The sequence below is a fragment of the Cinclus cinclus genome, chromosome 14 (assembly GCF_963662255.1).
Source record: "Cinclus cinclus chromosome 14, bCinCin1.1, whole genome shotgun sequence".
NCBI classification, from domain to species: Eukaryota; Metazoa; Chordata; class Aves; order Passeriformes; family Cinclidae; genus Cinclus; species Cinclus cinclus.
In genome coordinates this window covers 9,241,737-9,261,473 of record NC_085059.1, presented here as the reverse complement: position 1 = coordinate 9,261,473, position 19,737 = coordinate 9,241,737, and the positions used below count along the sequence as shown (strand labels likewise).

The following is a 19,737-nucleotide window of genomic DNA, read 5'->3' as shown; positions in this document are numbered from 1 at the left end:
AAAATTACTTGCTCATGCCATCTCTTTGTGCTCTTCAGCCAAGCACAGTGCCAAAAATCCCCAGGTGCTGCTTTTAGCAAAATTTTTTCAACCATTGAGAGCACCTGAGCTCTCAATTAGTGATTCAAGTTGCATTCATTTGGGATTTATAAAACAGTTGGCTTTTTTAAAAGAAAACAAAAGGTTCCAAGTGCAAGTGATTGGCTTCCTAATTTTTTTTCTTAACAAAAAAGACAAACCATGTATTTCCATCATGTAAAATCTCAGCTTAGAGGGCTCACTAACTGTTATTCCAGAGTAGTCAGAACAATAAGACCATTATCATTAAGCCTAAAGCAAATGTCCAGCACCCACACAACCACTGGAAACATTCAGTCCATAAGCAAAAAAAATTAAAACACTGAAACACGAAGCATGACTTTGTACTGTCTCGTAATGACTCAAGTATTTCTAACAGTTCTCTCTGAAGGAAGCTGACACTTTCCCCAGGCTGCTCCTTTTAGGGTGATTAGCAAAAACACACGCAATTTTGCAGGCTTATTAATCATCACAAGTGCCTAGTATCATCTTTCCCTGTCTGTTCAACAAATTACCCTAAGTTCCAAATCCGGCTGACGTGATTCTTCCTAAAAAAGCAGTCCTGAATCTTCTCAAAGTGGGAGCAAATACCTGGCTGAAAATTATAGGCAGAGAAGATATAACCATGAAGAGTACAGGACTGCTGCTAGTTTTTATGGTTACACTGGAGATCCATGATTTTGTACCCCATCCACACCCTCTTCTTCTAGGGCAGCTAACTACACAGCAGTCATATTCACAAAGCTTGCTGATGCTCTTAACAAAGGCTGGGGGAAAGGAGTGTGAAACAGCAAAGCATTTTTCTGAATTATGCCAATAGAAATTCTTTGGGGGTAAAAGACTATTTTTAAAATCAGTGCATCACAAAAATAGCTCAAAGAGATCACATAAGCAAGCACAGAGCTCAGATACCAGATATAGACAGGAGACTAACATATAGATTACATATTATTCCAGTGCAGTAATAGAGGAAAAAAAGAGCTAATTGACTGCCATTATCCCTATCCAAAATAGGGCATTATCTTAAAACTGTTGAAGTGTTATTTCAAGTTCAGCCTAAAATTTTCAAGATATTTTGTGAAAGTTACTGTGAATTGATTGAAAGGCTTAAAATTCTCTTGAGTGAATTGACCTTTTCTGAAAAGCAAGGTTTTTAGTAAGGCAGACCTCTTTCCCTCTTCAAAGGAAATACATGTTGGTATGTCATTAATACATGAAGTAATATAGAGCTCTAAACTGGTTTTATCAGTACTGATGCAGATACTGAACATATACATGTCTTGCTGATAGAAGGAAGTGCTCTGCATCTCAGGAGGGCATGAAAGAGTTCAAATCCATGTGGATTTTACAGGTTTTAGAAATTATTTGAGGAAGACTAACTTTGCAATAAAGCCTAGGTGATAATTATCCTGAGAAGAATACTTTTTTTCAGTGAAGTCTATCAGCTTGCTTGATGTTTAGAAATCTTCCTGAAAGAAAGGTTGTATGATTTATTTAGCTAAAAATAGCCAGCGTTTTTGGTACCACCTTATGCTAACTCTATTGATAGCCAGCTGTCTGAACGCACAAGCCAAGTCATTCTATGTAGTCTGAGAGTGGGATTTTTGTCTCTACATATTCTGCTTTTGAGCATGTTTGTTTTGCGCTTGCCATAAATTTTGCTTCTCGAGTGCTTTATGCCTCCCTTTGAAATAGAGGAAGGTTGAGTTGCACTTTAAGTGGTGGGACAACTATGATTGGTGTGAATAAATTCTGGTCCCCTCTGCCTGAAATGAGCAGTGTGCTGGATTTGCTCCCAGAGGTAGGTCCTTGTTTAATAACTATGGGAAACTGTAGTTGTTCTCATTATCCCTTTATGCCTTAGAAGTAACTATGTTAATGAAGATTGGCTATAAGGTATAAAAATACCTTAGCAAAATATGTTCACATGTGTGGGGTTTGACCGTTTAGAAACAGTGGCTAACTACTGGCAAGAACATTGTGTGTATTTTCACAAGAGTGAGAACTCACCAAAGCAACCACTTGAGTTGCTTTGAATCTGGTGATTGCAATTAGCTGTTAAAAGCACTTGGCACATCATCCGTGTGTTAATGGCTGTCCTTACCAATATTCATTTTCCTGTTGTCACCCAAGGAGGGGATGATGAGACAGCAGCTCTCTGGGAAGCCTCTGCAGTTGTGCTCCTTCCTTTGAAGAACTGTAAAAGAGGGACTGTTTCATGCATCCATGAGCTTTATCACCTTATTTACTCAATATAGGCATCAAAAGTGATATTCATGCTACTTTCTCCTATTGTACTTACTGTGGATTTATTGTGGGTTTGTTTAATTCTTTCTATCATTTATCATTACATTTGTTAAATTAAAATTTGTTTTATTGGAAGAATCTTTGTACTTCAGAAAAATTTCCAGCAGGCAAGACTAGAAGGGAATAAAGTTAGAGACTGTGAGATGTTGCATAGTGATTCGTGTCATTATGAAAATACACGATGGGATCAATATAAACAAGAATATTGATTCCAAAGTAAAGCATGGACATAAGATACAGGAAAATCTAATAATTTCATTATATTTGTTTAAATTATTTTGTTGTAAATAGTAAACTTTTTAGTTTTATTATTTTTTTACTATAATAATAAAATGTATCCACTTTTATGTATAAGGGAAATGTGAGCTTGTTTGGACAAGAGCAGGCTTGTCACTGCTGTTACCTGCTTGCTAGGAGTGCAACCTGAGAACAAGTTTGAGCCCTGTCCAGACCTGGTGGGGGCTTGTAGCCACTGCTGCTTGGGCCCTAGCCAGCATGTTGGGGCTTGCTCGGACTTGTACCCCAGCACGGTGGGCATGCCACAGCCCACCAGAGACTGCCCACAGAAGGGACAGTGACCAAAGGTGAGGTGGACGTGTTGGTGGAGCGCAGACTCCCCGCGTCCCCAGAGCTGCTTGCCTGTTCCTTATCAACAAATAAATTGCCTTATTGATTGACCTACCCGATTTTGGTGAGTAATTTATAACAAAGATGCAGAGTTTTTAAAGAAAAATGTGTTTTTCATAGCAAGAGCTTGGAATTCTGAAAGCTCAGTGGAAGTCAGCATGAGGGAGTCCTTGAATGTGAAGGTGAAATGACCATATACTGTGCCTGTGCCTCTTTCTCCTCTAAAACACTTGCATGAAATCTGAATTTCTACTTGCTGTCCATTTCCCTTCCTTTCTCAGACCTTTACAAACTACTGGTTGAGAGAATGCATCTAAAAGGCACTGGCTTGACCCTCATTATAATGTCCTTGATTTGAGTGTCTTATTAGACAGGAGAAAGTAATTTGTTAAAAAAATGAGTGGAAGCATCAACCCCAGGTCTCATGCCACAGCCCATCTGAGAGAAAATGAATTGTCTTTCGATGCTACAAACTAAATCAATCTGTTGCTATTGGATGACATTCCCATGTAATTGCCCATGAATGCAAACTCAAGTACTTCAAGTATTCACAGATGCAGCATATCAAAAATAAAGATTATAATAAATCAGATGGCATGAATATGGATATTTATGTTGCCAGTAAATAAGTCTGAGTTATCTAAATTAAAATTCAAAATTATATATGGCAAAGGAAGTGTTCTTTTTTTTAAGAGTTGCAAAACATTTGTAGTATTCTTCCTGTCATTACTATGCACATAATAATCATGTGAAACAAATGATACTTCTCTTCGTGCTGCTTGCTTTAAATAGCTTTTATTTCTCAAGTTGCTCTTAAAAATAGACTAAAGGAGTGCTGTAAAAGGCAGTAGGCCACGGATCTGGTTTGAAGCCACTGACAGCAGACAAAATCACTGGCCTGTTTTTCTTCTTGCACTAAGGATTCTGGACTAAGGTGACAGCATGGAAAAGCAGTTCATGTTGATTAAATATAACATAGAAGTTGTGATTTAACTTTGGGCTTAGGCACTTGGCAAACAGAAGCCCAAAACCCCTTCATGGGGCTACTGTAGCCACTTGAGCAGCAGCTTGGGAAGTGCTGTTGAGTTGCCAGACTTCATGCTGGAGTGCCTGAAGTGAGTGCACGTTCTCCATCTGCTCTGCAGGGTGCCATGTGTCCGTAGAAGATGCTTCGAGAGAGATGCTTTGCTGCAAACAGTGAGAGCGCTAGGAGCTTCTGAAATGCATTGCAGCTGTTCCCTTGTAGCTCTGGCAGAGAGGAGAGAGAGGATTAAGACTGGATAGTAAAGATGCTACATCTTCTCTCCTAGTTGTCTGTTCTGCCTCTTCAGTGGTTGTCATGTCTGAGACAAGGACACAATTTCTTGTGGATTGGTCTGGTAGCTGAGGGCACACATTGCTCCCACTGTCTATGGCTGTGCTAAGCTGAGAAGTGCTGGGAGTGCTGCAGGGGTGGGTGGTGAGCCTGCCAAAGAAGCAGAGTGGATAGTTCCAAGAGTGGTATCTTCACCTCTTTTCTACTTAACCTGTGCTGGATGTCTTTCCAAAATCTCTGTGTCTGTTTAATCCTCACTGCCACAGTCAGCACCTGCAGGGCTTTATTATGTGCACCAGTCTCACCTGAGGCTTCCAGCCATACTCCTTGCCCGAGGAACCAGGAACCTCAGTTAAGCTCAAGGCTAAGGTCTGGGAAGGACTGTGGCTGGCCTCCCCTGCTTGGCTAGACTTGTTGGATTTCCTAGATGGGCCTTGGACTTGCAGTGTCCCTGGCTTGTCTGGTGATGACAGTGCAGCCCATGGCTATCACCAGGCTGGCTCTGTTCCTGCTTTGGGGTGGTGGCTTTGTTGGTGAGGTTCTGCCTTGTCTTTGCTGGGGTTGGCCTCGGCTTTTTTGTTACTTTCTATAACAAGAGAGCTGTAGATCTTCTGGCACCCCATTCTCAAGGCAGCTAAATAAATGAATGCTGTCATTTCACCCTTTGCTGTGTGTTTTATGACTATAGCATCAAAATCAACATAAAGATTCTTAAAATTATTTTTTCTGTGATTTCAGTTAAAAAAAAATAAATTACTGAAACAGCTGGAAAAGTTTCTCCCTGCCCCTTCTCTTGTGTTTGTTCCCTTATTGTAATAATTGTCTTTAGTTCGTTAACGTAATTGTACAGAAGTGCACACAAGAAAGAAAGGTAAACAAAAAGAAAGAGGTGAAGCTTTCCAAGTAAATGTAAGATCCTGTAGGAGATTTGCTTTGTCTGCTGTTACTCTTTTACTGATTCTCATTATATCACATGTCAGAGGACAGAGTAAAGATCTGTGTGATGGGTTTAAGTACAAGAGCTTGGTAATACAGGTGGCAGGTGAAGGAAACAAGTATTTAACTCATCTGGACTTGCCACAGGGAAAGTATGTTCATAATATTAAGTCCTGTTTAGGCTCAGGAGAATTATGGAATTCTGATTTCAAAGGCCCCATTTCAAAGCTTGCAGAAATCCAGGTTCTTAAATGTGTTTATGTATCTAAAACCCACTCTCTTTAATGTAAAGAATTTAGATGTCTAAGCTTCACCGAAGAAGGAAGGTCACAGAGACCAGAGGGTGCATCAGTTAGCTCCAACAGTGAGTCATTTGTTTGAAATGTAGATTAAATTAATTCAAAAGTTTTAAGAAAAAAAGTACCTTACACTAATTTGAAATACCATCGTAATAGTCTGCAAAATGGATTCTTTACCCATCTTTCATTCAGTCTTTTTAAGGAACTGGTAATCACTTTGGATAAAGTAGCACTTAATGAAACATTTACTAAATAAATAAATGCCTTGGGCCTCAAACAAAAGCACTTTATAGTATACAATTCCTTTTACTTCACTAGAGTCTGTTCAGGAGTGGAGTATTTTCAGCTCCTGCAAGTTTTCAATACTGGTTTGAGTGTTGCATGAGTCATGGAATGATTTTCTCTGCACTCCTGGGCTACGTGTGGATGAAATTATTTCTGTTGCACATCATGACCAGAATAAAGCAATGCCTTGGTTCTTTAACACTCTTAAGTGTTGTTGGAGGGTTTTTCTCCCTGCAGGTTCGGTGACAATCTCACCTTCCGTGAATATACCAAAATATAGGCGCGGTTGGAAAGCGTTAAAGACATGAACCCTTTAATGCCTTGTACCTAACAGGTTTCAGTCGTGCTGGATGTGACAGCAGTAAAGCACCAAAGCCCGCCAGCCTTCGGCCCTGGGGGTCAGCATCTGCCCAGGCCTAGAAACCCAGCCAGGAGCCATCTCAAGGGTTTAGAAGCCATTTATGCTTTAAAAGCCAGTTGTACCAGGGCTGGGTGCACGCTCGGGGGGCTCCCCCACCGCCCCAACGAATGAACCTATTACAGCGCTCGGAACAGAGAGCGGCCGGGCCGGGCCGGGCCGGGGGGCGATAGGGGCACGGCACGGGCCGGGCCGGGCCGGGGGGCGATAGGGGCACGGGCCGGGCCGGGCCGGGGGGGCGACAGGAGCACGGCATGGGCCGGGCCGGGCCGGGGGGCGATAGGAGCACGGCACGGGCCGGGCCGGGCCGGGGGGGCGACAGGAGCACGGCACGGCACGGGCCGAGGGGCGATAGGAGCACGGCACGGGCCGGGCCGGGCCGGGGGGCGATAGGAGCACGGCACGGGCCGGGCCGGGCCGAGGGGCGATAGGAGCACGGCACGGGCCGGGCCGGGCCGGGCCGAGGGGCGATTGGGGCACGGGCACACGCCCTCCTCAGGCGGGGGCAGGGGCGGGACAGGCTGGCGGAGCCGCCAGAGGGCGCCGCTGCGCGGGCGGGGACTCGCGGGGCCGGGTTGCGCTCCCGTGCGCGGGGCCGGACGGTACCCGGCCCTGATCGCGGTCCCGCTCCGGACAGTTCAGCCCGGTCGGCCCCTCCCCTCCCGGACAGGGAACGGTGCTGCACAGATACGGTAAGGGCCGCAGGCCGGCTCCCGTCCCGCCGGCTGCGCGTTTGGCGTCCCTCTGCCGTGACCGTCCCTTCCCATCCCTTCCGTCCGGTGGGTGTTGTCCCTTTGTCCCCCCGCCCCCCGGCGGAACGCGCAGGCCGCTGGTCCGCCGGCAGAGCCCCGCGGCAGCGAAGGGCAGGCCCGGGCACGTCCCGGCAGGCGCTGTGGGGCCGGGGAACCCTGGGCGCGCCTCGGGCCCGGGGCGCTCCGCGCGTGTACCCTGGCTGCTGGGTCTTGGCCGTAGAATCTGCGAGGTTTTTGGTGACTTTGCCGCGTTTTGGCTGTTTTATTGGCTTGCGTTGTTTCTCGTGGCAGATGATCGATACCCTGGCGAGCGGCGAGGCTCGGGACCTGCTGGTCGAGCTCCCCGCAATGCTGGAGCAGGAGCTGCGGGCTCAGCCCCGGGCCGCCGGCCTCAGGCTGCTCGAGGCTGCCCACGACAACGGCCTGCGAATGACCGCACGGCTGCGGGACTTCGAAGTGAAAGATCTCCTCAGCTTAACTCAGTTCTTTGGCTTCCACATTGAGACGTTCTCACTAGCTGTGAATTTCTTAGATAGATTTTTGTCAAAAATGAAGGTAAGGCTTTTTAAAGTATAAGTGCTCAGCCTAGTTCCTATTCGAAGCTAGAATGTCTTGGATTTAAATAAAAGTTAAGCTCCTTTCAGAAATTTTTGGTTGCACAGAGCTAAAAAGTGGTGTTCTCCGTTCAGATTTTGGTATTGTTAAGAAAGGTGTCTCCTCTGAAGAAGGAAAAACTAAAGGATGCCCATGGGCTGGGAAACAGGAGGTGTTAAAGGCTTAGACCGAGACAGACTGCCTGCCCTCTTGTATAGATACAAGAACACCTTAAATTACTTCTTATTTAACTGCCCTTTCAACCTATCAATAAGCCTTGTGTATATCAAGATGCTGTTGAGCACTTAAAATTTGGTCAAACGTTAGTTAGCACTGCATTCTTCCATGCAGCTTTGACATGCTGACGTGGGTTGTTTTTAATTGTCTGTCAATTAAAGACAAGACAGGATTACCACTGTACAATTTGGACAGGAACAAAAGCTTGTTGCCCTTGTGTGCTCAAACAAAAATGAGAAAGCTAGATGGAATGGATGGGAAAATGATGGTTTCAAAGACTTGCGAATCCAGAATAAGCAGTAAAAATCGGGAATGCATTGTTTATGGAATAAAATAAGACTGTTTATATATACATGTACATGTCTATGTGTGTATATATGCTTAGAGTTATAAACCCCCAATTTCTTTATTATCACTCAATATGTACAACACTTTTAAGTCCTAAAAGCTTCCTATTAGGCTATTTTAGAACCCTATTAACAAGCCAGTTCTACCTCAATTAAAATTGCTCTGCAGTCTTGCTCTTTAGATGAATAAGATACAATACAGTGCGTAACTGTTTTCTTGTTTGGTTAAATAAAGAATGTTCAATAGAAGACTTAATTTTCAATCTCCAAAAACCAGAACAACCCCTTGTCCCCCGTAATTTGTTTTATTAAATAGATCGCTGCCTACAATCTGATACTTGCATGTTGTAATAGCTGATCAGAGGCCTTTGATAATATAAATAACAATTCACTTTTCCTTAGGTACAGCCTAAACACTTGGGCTGTGTTGGACTCAGCTGCTTCTACTTGGCTGTGAAGGCATCAGAAGAAGAAAGAAATGTGCCCTTAGCCACTGACTTAATTCGAATAAGCCAGTATAGGTTCACTGTTTCTGATATGATGAGAATGGAGAAAATCATACTGGAGAAATTGTGTTGGAAAGTCAAAGCTATAACAGCCTTCCAATTTCTGCAGCTCTATCATTCATTCATTCATGAGAATTTAAGCTGTGAAAGGTACAATAGCTAATCCTGATTTTTCTATAACTGCCTATGACCAGAGAATGTAGAATATAGAAAAATAAGCAGGGAAATTGCTTGAGTAGTTGGCCTTTCTATATTTTAAAAATCCAACAAACTTTCCCCTTTACTGGTGACTGTCATAAATGTGACCATCTGCGGTTTAATATTATTGTAATTTTAAATACTGCTTTCATAAATGGGGTATTGCTCTCTGAGCCAAAAACTAAACTTGCTCAATAATAATGATATAATAAATCTCTGCTTATGCTGCAGTGAAGTATTGCCTCATTGTAAAGATTGCAAAATCTGGTTTAAAAAAGATTCCTTTTGCTATCAAGTACTGAAATTCCTTGTTAAGCCTGCTTTGATAATGCAGCTCTTCCCCAGTGTAACAGAAGATTTATTTTTGGCATTGGGACTGCCAAAACTGAATACCTGTTTGAATGTAATCTGGGACAAATTAGGCTTTTGTTTAGATAATGAGCATTCTTGCTGCTTCTCTGACTTCCCAGAGTGATGCTGCCTTGATCAAGTTTGCATTCCTCTAGATTCACTCATCTGTTTTTGTTACAGGAGAAAATACCTTAATTTTGATAGACTTGAGACCCAACTTAAGGCCTGTCACTGCAGACTCATGTTTTCTAAAGCCAAGGTAAACATTTTGAAAGTTCAAAGAAAATTAAATTGCTGAAACTTAACAAAGCAATGTTTAAAAACATCTCTCTCTCCAGCCTTCTGTCTTGGCGCTGTCTATTATGGCATTAGAGATTGAAGAACAAAAACTGCTGGAGTTGACAGAGGCATTGAAATTCCTACAGTTACATTCCAAGGTACGTGCAGATAAAATTTCAGGGGAGAGTATAAGAAAAATGCATTTAAAAGTATACACAGTGAGAAAGGGACAGGTGCAGTAGCATATTGGTTTCTTTTGTAGCTTTCTTGTGATGTTTTGTTGAGTTCTTTTCATTTGGCCTGGGATATTTGGCTGCCTATCTTGTTGAAGAAGCTGAAAGTATATGTACAAAGTAAAGATTTAACTAGTTATTAACAGGACATTCTGTCTTGTTATGTAGATAAGCGACAGAGAATTGACCTTCTGGAAGGAGCTAGTGTTAAAGTGCCTTATGGAATATTCCTCAAGCAAGTGTTCCAAACCAAATGTGCAGAAATTAAAATGGATTGTGTCTGGACGTACAGCTCGGCAGCTTAAACACAGCTACTACAGAATAACACACCTTCCTACCATTCCAGAGACCATCTCATGATAGGTAAGTCCTTGTAAAATCAACTTCTGACCTTTTAAAATCTGATAATGTAGAAGTAAAATTGGCTGTTAACTACTTCCAGGGTTGTTCTAGGCTACCTCCTGGAATCAAATAATGGTAGCTTAGTCAGCTTGTTCTCATGTTCATGCTTAAGCCAGTGGTGTACCTGAAGAACTGACAACTAAGTGATTAATGTATGAACACTGGAGAAAGAATTGATGTGTGTTGTGGTAGCAGAAAGGTTCTACAGACATCGGGACTGCATTCACACTAAATGTGGAGTAAAGCTTGGAAAAGGGGAAAAAAAATCCTTGCATGGCTCCTGTCCTAAAAAGAAAACCAGCCTGTTAAAAATTAGTTTATTGTAATTGTTCACTTAAGCCACTTACAAGTAAGATAGTTTTATACCGTTTTACTTGTATAACTTCCTAGTGAAGGCTAAAATCTGTAATTCAGTTATTCCTGTTACTGTTGTTTTACCCTGTAAAAATGGTTAACTTCTTCCTTACCTAGACTTTACTTCCAGAGGGTACACATTTTTCTGTAACGGCTGTCTTGTTGTTGTCTTGTTGTCTTAAGATCTCATGCTTTGTTTGGCTCTTGTAGGAAGCACTTCAGTTGACTGGTTTGTTTGGGTTTTTTAACAGAGTACAATAAAATGAGAAGACCATCCTGTGACCATGTCAATAGACACAGCAATGTTTGAGAAACAGTCTGAACCATGATCTTAATAATGAAGAACTCAGCTCATGGAAAGAATATGTAACATGTCAGACTAAAGATCCTTCCAGCAAATACCAGTTATTTTCATGATTAATTCAACAGTACATCGTGTCAGTACTTGGTGGACTGTTTACTAGCTAGTGAAATAGCACAATCCAAATACAAGGAATTTTAACACCTTATAGTTTGTAGAGCAGCTTGTGTAATCTAACCTTGATTTACAGTTAACTGCAGGTGCTGAATTAGATATTAATTTTTAAAACCTGGTTCATTTTCTGAGGATTATGGGATACCAGGAAAATCTGATGTGCAGTAGAGCAGTGCTGCACTGTATTAAGACAGACTAATCCCACTCAATATTGATGACAAGAGCAAATGTCTGCCAGCGCTCCTGGTGTGCTGTTTGGGCAATACCTTGTGTCCACGTGTTCCTGCTAGGATGGGCCCTGGCCTCCTATCACAGACACATTAAAGATTAACCTATATGATACCTACTGAACATGTTGAGTAGGTAGAGCAGGAGAAAAGAGAAACTTAACTGTGTTCCATTAAGAAAGACAGTCACTAGCATAGCATCAGTAACTGTGGTATTTTGTAAGAGCTGTAGTTTACCAATGCCACAAGTTATTGAGTGTAAAAACTTAGTGATACCTAATGAAGACTAAGGGAAAGAACTGGGTCACATGTAACCCTTTCATGCTCTAAATCTGACATCAGTTTTCCAGAGTTTTGCTGTATTAGAGGTAAAAGCTGATGTTGAACAGGCACATTATTACAGGTACAGTAGGAGCAGGGCTAGTTCCCCATCTTGGCCTGTGTGTAGGAGCAGTCCAGTTGAGAAACTGAAGATTGCTTCAACTCTGATCTCTCTAATGGTAAGCTTTGTAAAACACAGCTATTGGTTCTGAAGACCAGGTCAATATTTGAGGCATTCATGTTTCTAGTACTAACAAGGAAGTGAAGAGTGTATTATTGTATGTTAGATGAAAAGAGATTCTGGGAGACCATTGCTAATGTCTTCTTGAATTTGGCATCACTGTGGGACAGAGGCTGTTTGCAACAGGCTGTTAAACCTGATTGTCATATGGACTGATGGAGTGTAGAAGGAGAGATCAGAGTGTGGGATGAGGTGTTAGTCAGCCAACCCTTCCCTGTAATGGTACCAGCTGAGGTAGAAACTGTTCTTTGCATGTCTCAAACTAGTTAAAGCATTCACAGAAGACTCAATACCAAAGCTCTTTAATGGACAAATCAAGTCTTCTCATGAGCTCATGGGAGTGATTGCACTGCAAAATGTGTAACTGGATATCACACCTGTCAGTGCTGCTTGGGCATTGTGCTGACCTGTGCAAAATGATTCAAAAGTGTGGTCAGCCAATTGGGAGAGGATGTCTAATTGTCCTGTCTCAATATATGTAACTTTAAATTAAACACTGAAATGTGCCTAACCAACTAGCTTTTTTCCTGTTTTGTTATGAATAAATGTGACTTATATCTGAACAGTACCTGGAGAAAAATTTCCAGGCAGGAGCTAAGACATAATGAAGATTCCCCCCCCCCCCCAATTTATAAGAGGTTGAGGCTGCATGGGAGCAACTAGACAACCACATGAGCAAATGGTAAATATCTTAATGATATCTGTTCTTTAGCAGTGAATCACAGACATGAATGGACCATGAGTAGGATCAGCTGGTCCCACCTCCTTGGTCAAGCAGGGTCATCCCAGAGCTCATAATGCTGGATTTTATCCAGACATTTCCTGATTAATCCCAGCAAGGCAGACTGTGTACCATCTCAGGGAAACCTGTTCCTGTGCACAGTCACTGGACAGGAAAGAACTTCTTCCTCATGTCAGTTTAACAGAATCACAAGGTTAGAGGAGACCTTCAAGATCACTGAGTCCAACCCCTGCCCTAACATCTCAACTAGACCATGGCACCAACTGACATCCAGACTTTTTTTAAACACATCCAGGGATGGTGACTCCACCACTTCCCCAGGCAGACAATTCCAGTATTTGATCACTCTTTCTGTAAAAAACTTTTTCCTAATATCCAACCTGTATCTCCCCTGGCGCAGCTTGAGACTGTGTCCTCCTGTTCTGTCACTTGCTGCCTGGAGAAGGAAACAACCCCACCTGACTACAGCCACCTTTCAGGAAGTTGTAGAGAGTGATAAGGTCACCTCTGAGTCTCCTCCATGCTAAACAACCCCAGCTCCCACAGTCGTTCCCCACAGGACTTGTGTTCCAAACCCTTCACCAGCCTTGTTGCCTCCTCTGGAAGTGCTCAAGCATCTCCACATCCTTCCTAAACTGAGGGACCCAGAACTGGACACAGCACTCAAGGTGTGGCCTCACCAGTGCTGAGTGCAGGGGAAGAATGACCTCCCTGCTCCTGCTGGCCACACCATTCCTGATCCAGGCCAGGATGGCATTCTTGGCCACCAGGGCACACTGCTGGCTCATGTTCAGTCAGCTGTTCACCAGTGCCCCCAGGTCCCTTTCCACCTGGGCACTGTCCAGCCACACTGTCCCCAACCTGTAATGTTGCAGGGGTTATTGTGGCCAAAATGCAGAATTTGGCATTTGGACTCATTAAACCTCATCCCATTGGACTCTGCCCATCTACCCAACCCTTCCAGGTCTCTCTGCAGAGACCTCCTACCTTCCAACAGATCAACACATGCTCCCAGCTTAGTGTCATCTGCAAATTTACTAATGAAAGACTCAATATCCTCATCCATGTCATCAATAGAAATATTGAACAGAACTGGCCCCAGCACAGACCCCTGAGGGACACCACTGGTGACTGGCTGCCAGCTGCATGCAGCACTGTTCACCACCACTCTGTGGGCCCAGCCATCGAGCCAGTTCTTAACTGAGTGAAGAGTGCTCCTGTCCAAGCCGTGGGCTGGCAGCTTTTCCAGGAGTTTACTGTGGGAGTCAGTGTCAAAGGCCTTGCTGAAGTCCAAACAAAAGACAACATCCACAGCCTTTCCCACATCCACCAGGCAGGTCAACTGGTCATCAGAGGAGACCATGTTGGTCAAACACAACCTACCCCTCCTAAATCTGTGCTGAATGGGGCTGATATCCTGGCCATCCTGTAAGTGTTGTGTGATGACAGTCAATATAAACTGTTCCATTACCTTACCGTACTGAGGTCAGGCTAACTGGCCTATAATTACCAGGATCCTCCTCCCTTTTGTGAATGGGCATCACATTGGGCAGCTTCATCTGGAACCTCCCCAGTGTCCCAGGACTGTTGGTAAACAATGGAGAGGCCTTGCAAGCTCATCTGCCAGCTCCCTCATCACCCTGGGATGGATTCATCTGTTCCCAGATTTATGAACATCCAAGCAGCTCAGCAGTTTTCTGACAGCCTCTTCCTGGTTAACAGGGGGACCATTCTGCTCCCTGACACCATCTCCCAACCCAGGAATACAGCTGTCCTGAGGACAAGCTGTCCTCCCACTAAAAACTGAGGCAAAGAAGATGTTAAGCACTTCCACCTTCCCCTCTTCTGCAGTTACTAAGTTCCCTCCTGCATCCAGTAGAGAACAAAGGTTGGTTGGCTGCCTCTTGTCCTGTTGCTGGGCATCATGGAGCCGAGTCTGGTCCATGCTCTCAGCCCTCCCTGCAGGCAGGGAGACAGGGATGAGGTCCTCTCTTAGCTGTGTCTCCTCTGCAGGTTGAATGGCCCCAGTTCCCAAAGCCTTTTCTTGTAGGGATGGCCTTCAATCCCTGCTGGACTCGCTCCAGGAGCTCCATGCCCCTCCTGTCTTGAGCAGCCCACCTGAACACAGTACTCCAGATCTGGCCTCACCACAGCTGAGCAGAGGAGCAGGATCACCTCCCTGACTTGGCAATGTTTATCCTGGTTCACCCCAGGATATAATCAGCCTTCTTGTCCCCCAGGGCACTGCTGGCGCAGGGACAGCTCCTTGTCCACCAGGACCCCAAGGTCCTTCTCCACAGAGCTGCTCTCCAGCAGATCAGCCCCAGCCTGGTACATGGGGAGTTTCCTTCCCAAGTGTAGATAAGCAAGATTAAGAAGATATCCTTGCATTAAGATGAGTGGTAGATTTATAACTGATTTGTTTACTATGGTGTTTCTAAAAAGAAAAAAAACGCCCAAAACAAACATTCTGCTTAAAGACATTACTTTTTTATGTACACCTTTCTCTATAGTCTGTGCCTTGGTATCAGCGCTTATAAATCAGCTGGTAACATTTTGTCTTCATTCTGCTGGAAAAGATCTTCCTTCTCTTCACTGAAGTTGCTACTTTCGACAACAATCCATTGAAGAGATCCCTGAAGTCTTCAACAGTTACATGATTCCAGTCCTTAACTGTAACATGTAATTTGTCTAAAGGATCACATATAAAAAGTTCAGTTTTCAAGACTAGAAAAGTCTGGTCCTCCTTTGCTGTAGTTTCCAGAAATTTCTGCCCCACTGAAGTCAAACCCAGGGTTCTGATGGAAGTAAAATTAAAAACTGTTTAGTAAGTAAATTATTTAGAATAAAAATGCTTTTTAAAATCCCAGACAACCCACAAACAAAAACCCTAAATTGCTTTTTGTTAATACTCTGCCATTGTAATAAGAACATATAATAATCAATTTGTCATACATTTATCACAGTACTGGAATCCTTGGAAAATGCATCAACGAACTCTGAAGTGTCACAGTTTGGTTGCCTACTGCTGAACTGACTTCATAATGCTATTCTTGACTTGGCAAGTACTCAGATCTCCCAGAAGAGAAATATTAAGGAAAGTTTAAGAAAGAGATCTGGCTCTTGGTGTCCTTTGAAAATCTCAGTGAATAACAAGGTTCATAAAACTGCTGTTCTCTGCTGCAGTACATAGCCTGCTGATTCAGCTGGCATGTAAAATGTAATTCTACACCCCTGCAGACAGGTACAGGAATAGCTGTGTGCCAAAGGGATAGCAAAACAATTTAGGCAATTTTAGTAAAAGTGCAAGGAACATCTTTTCCAGCTAATTACTCCATCTTACATTATAAACAAGCCTATCCAGTAGAGTTTGATGTTCGAATTTTATTGTAAATATGGCTATGTCATAATTCTAGACAATAGCAGAAGTTGTGTGTAGCCTAACAAGTGAAAAGTTGTTAGGAAGATGCAATTACTAAAAAAGCAATAGCACCTCCAAACTCACCTGAACTTATAACCCTGCAGACAGAGTGCAGACAGACTAATCTCTTTAAAGCACAGTGATAAAACCTTGTAAGCATTTCATAGATACTGAACTAAAGCACATATTTCCATGGCATGTGCTCGGCTTTCCTGGCCATAATGTCTGTGTGCTAACAAAAAATATAAGGAGTAATTGTGGTCCTGATGCCTTGGGTTTTAGCATTCATACTTTTCAGATTCTCTGCTGCTTGGTGTGTAACTCTGAAACTTCATATTCAGTCTTAGTAAGTTCTCTTCACAGGGTAGTTAGGCAAAACAATCCCTTCCCAGCTAGACAATCAAGGACAACTGTTACCCAAAAAGCATAAACAACATCAAAGGGCAGGGGGCAAGCCAGGGGGTTGAGACTTCATAACCTGGGGCTGTGGTTGGAAAATTGACCCCAATATGTAGATGAACCAAAACTTACAAAATTGTAAAAACTTGTGACAGAGATCCATCTTGGATTCAACCTGGGTGCAGCCCTGGCCAGGCTCTTGTGCTGCCCAAAATGCATCCTTTTAAGGCCTTTCAACAAATACCTATTTTATTCCTTTTAACTAGTCTCTGTTCCACATCAGCTTTTCTAGGCATGAGTCCTTTAACTTACTTCCCTCTGGAAGCGCTCCAGTGTAAGTTTCCTTTGCATCTGGTCCTGTACCCAAGGATCAGCAGCATATTCATTTTCTAACAGAGATGTCCAGCAATTTCCAGCATCTCTATTTGTCTTCATTAGAACAATTCGTATCATCTGCCTGTCTTCTGTTGAATGAAAGCACATAGAGCAACCTGTAAACTCAGTCCTACATGTTGGTTCTTTTCTTGGTTTGGTGAATTCACCATAAATTACTTCATGTCTTGTGCTTGTTAAAGTTCTTAATGCCAATGCCAACCTAGTTTTTGATAAATAAATAAACATTAACATAAAAAAAATAGGGCCAAAGCAAAAATAGTCTGTATTGTCATCTCTCCCCTTCTGGCCTGTAAGATGCTGAAGCTGTTTTAAAGGATTAAACACATTTCAAAAGTACTTCTATTGCAAACATAAAGTAAACTCTTGAAGATGTTCACAACAAAGATTTAATACATTAATACAGACAACTCTGCTAAGGCAATAATGAAAAATTTGAGATCAGGCTTTACAGACAGTTATTACCAACAAAAGCCAGAACTAAGTTTTAGCAACCTATGAATGGATGATTATTTAAGAGTGTGTGTGGCCATAGAAAATATATTGGAAGCATGTTTTAAAGTAAATGTGCAGAGTTTTTAGTTCTACTGAAGTGAATAAATACAGCATTAGAAGTGTATTTTGAATATTATTTGCATACTGAAAAAGACTGGGCTTTGCTTCACAATGTGTATTAACACTTTTAATTTCAATGCTTAAATTACTAAATTACCAATAAATACTTAAAATAAATATTGTAGGAAAACACTGAGAGGCACAGACCACAAATATGATTGCCAACCCCCACAATATTCTGAATACTTTACAGTATTTATGGTATAATGGCCCAAGATGCCTTTTTTCTTAATTATATATAGGAACCTTAAGTGTGATTTTTAAATTTCTTTCTGATTCTCCTGGACTGTAGATTTTGTCATTCATTCAAAAAATGTAATGCAGAAAAAGTAGTAATTATAGAGAGTCATATACCATGTAACTGTACCATACCTGTTTACCTTTAAATGAAGGTTTGCAAGAAACTTCTCACTATATGGAAATGTTTGTAACCCATTGATTACGACCTTCCAGGATGTGGCATTTTCTCGTTAACCTTAGTCTGAAGTGCTTTTGTAATACCTCAGTTCCTTAATCCAGCAATAGCAACTGCCTTTTTACAAAGCTATGGATAGAAAGTAATCTTTCCCATTAATAAAGAGGGAGTAAACTATTCTGCAGTGTCTATTTGAAAATTTTACTGTCTTTATAATGTCACTTCAGATGTAGGTTATTACCTAAGGTCCACGTTCCTTCATCAGTTACTGTAGAGTCAAAAAGTTTACCCTGCAAAAGACAGGTACAATATTACAAATCAGTAAAACCTCTTCAGCATCCAGTTCACATTGTGTTAGGAAGTTTTACTCACAACGTAACCACCTTGTATTCTGCTGAAAATGAATAGGGCGATCTGGCTCTGCAAGTATACACTTGCATGTAGCCTGTTAAAGAATTATTACTTGTTATGTAATTTTTTAAATTAAAGCATTTAATACCTTCATTGTTTCAGTATCTGGAGTCATTGAAAAGGCTTGTATTTCTCAGCAGGTAATGCCATTTTTAATAATCTTGTCATGAAAATTCAAGTGTTTTTGCCAGGAGCAACATCTAGTTCTGGTGCAGGGTACAGGTAGTATGAGCACTTCATTATAAATGTGAAAGTAAATCTGCCTTTAGCTGTTTTTCTTGGTTTTTTGTTGTTTTTTTTTTTTGTTTGTTTGTTTGTTTGTTTTTTCTCGAGCAATTGAAGCTGTGCACTGAAATGCTGTCCACATTCACATAGAACCACAGAATGGTTTAGATTGGAAGGCATCTTAAAGTTCATCTCATTCCAGCTCCCTGCTGTGGGCCAGGACACCTTCTACTGTCCTAGGTTGCTCCAAGCCCTGTCCAGCCTAGCCTTGAACACTTCCAGGGATACAGCATCCACAGCTTCTCTGGGCAACCTATGCCAGGCCTCCCCACCCTCACAGGGAAGAATTTCTTCCTAATATCCAATATAATACTGTCTTCTGACAGTTTAAAGCTCTTCCCCCTTGTCCCATCACTACACGGCCTTCTAAGTAGCCTCTCTCCAGCTTTCTTTTCATGTACTGGAAGACAGTCACCATCTGTAAAACCTCGTGCAGGTGAACAAAACTCTTTCCAATTAATGTCACTTTTAATGTAGCAAACCTGGGATAAACAACAGAGAGGCACCACAGGGCACAGGCGTGCAAACCTTCTCGCAGGTGACTAATGACAGCACATGAGGACGCAGCCTAAGCTGTGCCAGGGCAGGTCCGGGTGGGACATCGGGAAGAAATTTCGCAGAAGGTGTGACTATACATTGGATCGACCTGCCCAGGGAGGTGGCGGAGTCACAGTCCCTGGAGGTATTTAAGGAAAGCCTACAGTCGACTGGCACAGTGGTCAACTGGTCAGGCTGGACTCGATGGCCTCAGAGATATTCTATATCCGAACTGAGCCCATGCCCCCGGCGCCCCGCGGCCTACGCGTCGGGAGCAGCCGCCGTCCTGTTCCTCCCGGGCTGCCCATGGTACCTGCAGCAGCTCCTTCCCGCACACGGCCAGGGAGATGTGGCGGCTCCGCAGGCTGCAGCGCACGTCCTTGGCACGGGTACCCGGCGGGACGCGCACCTCGATGAACACCTCCTCCAGCGTCTGGTACCAGCGGCCCCAGGGTGTCCCGCAGGGCACCACCCCGCTGCGCTCCTCGAACGGAGCCGACATGGGACACGCCGGCAGCGCTCCACGCTCCGCACAATAAGCGAGCGAGAGAGAGAGCGAGTCCCACACGGAGCGAGCGCAACACCTCACCGCGGGTCCAACACCGCACCGCGGCTCCAGCCCCGCTCCGGCCGGAGGGCCCGCCGAGGGCCCGCCCCGCGCACGCGCACCGCCGGCCACGCCCCCTCCGGGTCAATCGGCGCGCGTGCTCTACGCCGGGCGCGCCGATTGGTCGAGG

At 43.4% G+C, this 19,737-nt stretch overlaps 2 protein-coding genes across 2 annotated transcripts; one reads left to right on the top strand and one right to left on the bottom strand.

The window, feature by feature from the left end:
- Window positions 1-7,308: 7,308 nt before the first annotated feature.
- Window positions 7,309-10,122, top strand: CCNG1 (cyclin G1). The gene is made up of 5 exons (XM_062502181.1): window positions 7,309-7,572; window positions 8,598-8,851; window positions 9,431-9,509; window positions 9,589-9,687; window positions 9,931-10,122. The coding sequence occupies exons 1-5, from the start codon at window positions 7,309-7,311 to the stop codon at window positions 10,120-10,122; spliced, it is 888 nt and encodes a 295-aa protein (XP_062358165.1).
- A 4,878-nt stretch (window positions 10,123-15,000) lies between these two features.
- On the bottom strand, window positions 15,001-19,630 carry NUDCD2 (NudC domain containing 2). Its single transcript, XM_062502023.1, has 4 exons — window positions 19,314-19,630; window positions 18,009-18,057; window positions 16,657-16,808; window positions 15,001-15,322 (listed from the first exon to the last, which is right to left on the bottom strand). The coding sequence occupies exons 1-4, from the start codon at window positions 19,500-19,502 to the stop codon at window positions 15,239-15,241; spliced, it is 474 nt and encodes a 157-aa protein (XP_062358007.1). The 5' UTR covers window positions 19,503-19,630; the 3' UTR covers window positions 15,001-15,238.
- Between the last annotated feature and the right edge of the window lie 107 nt (window positions 19,631-19,737).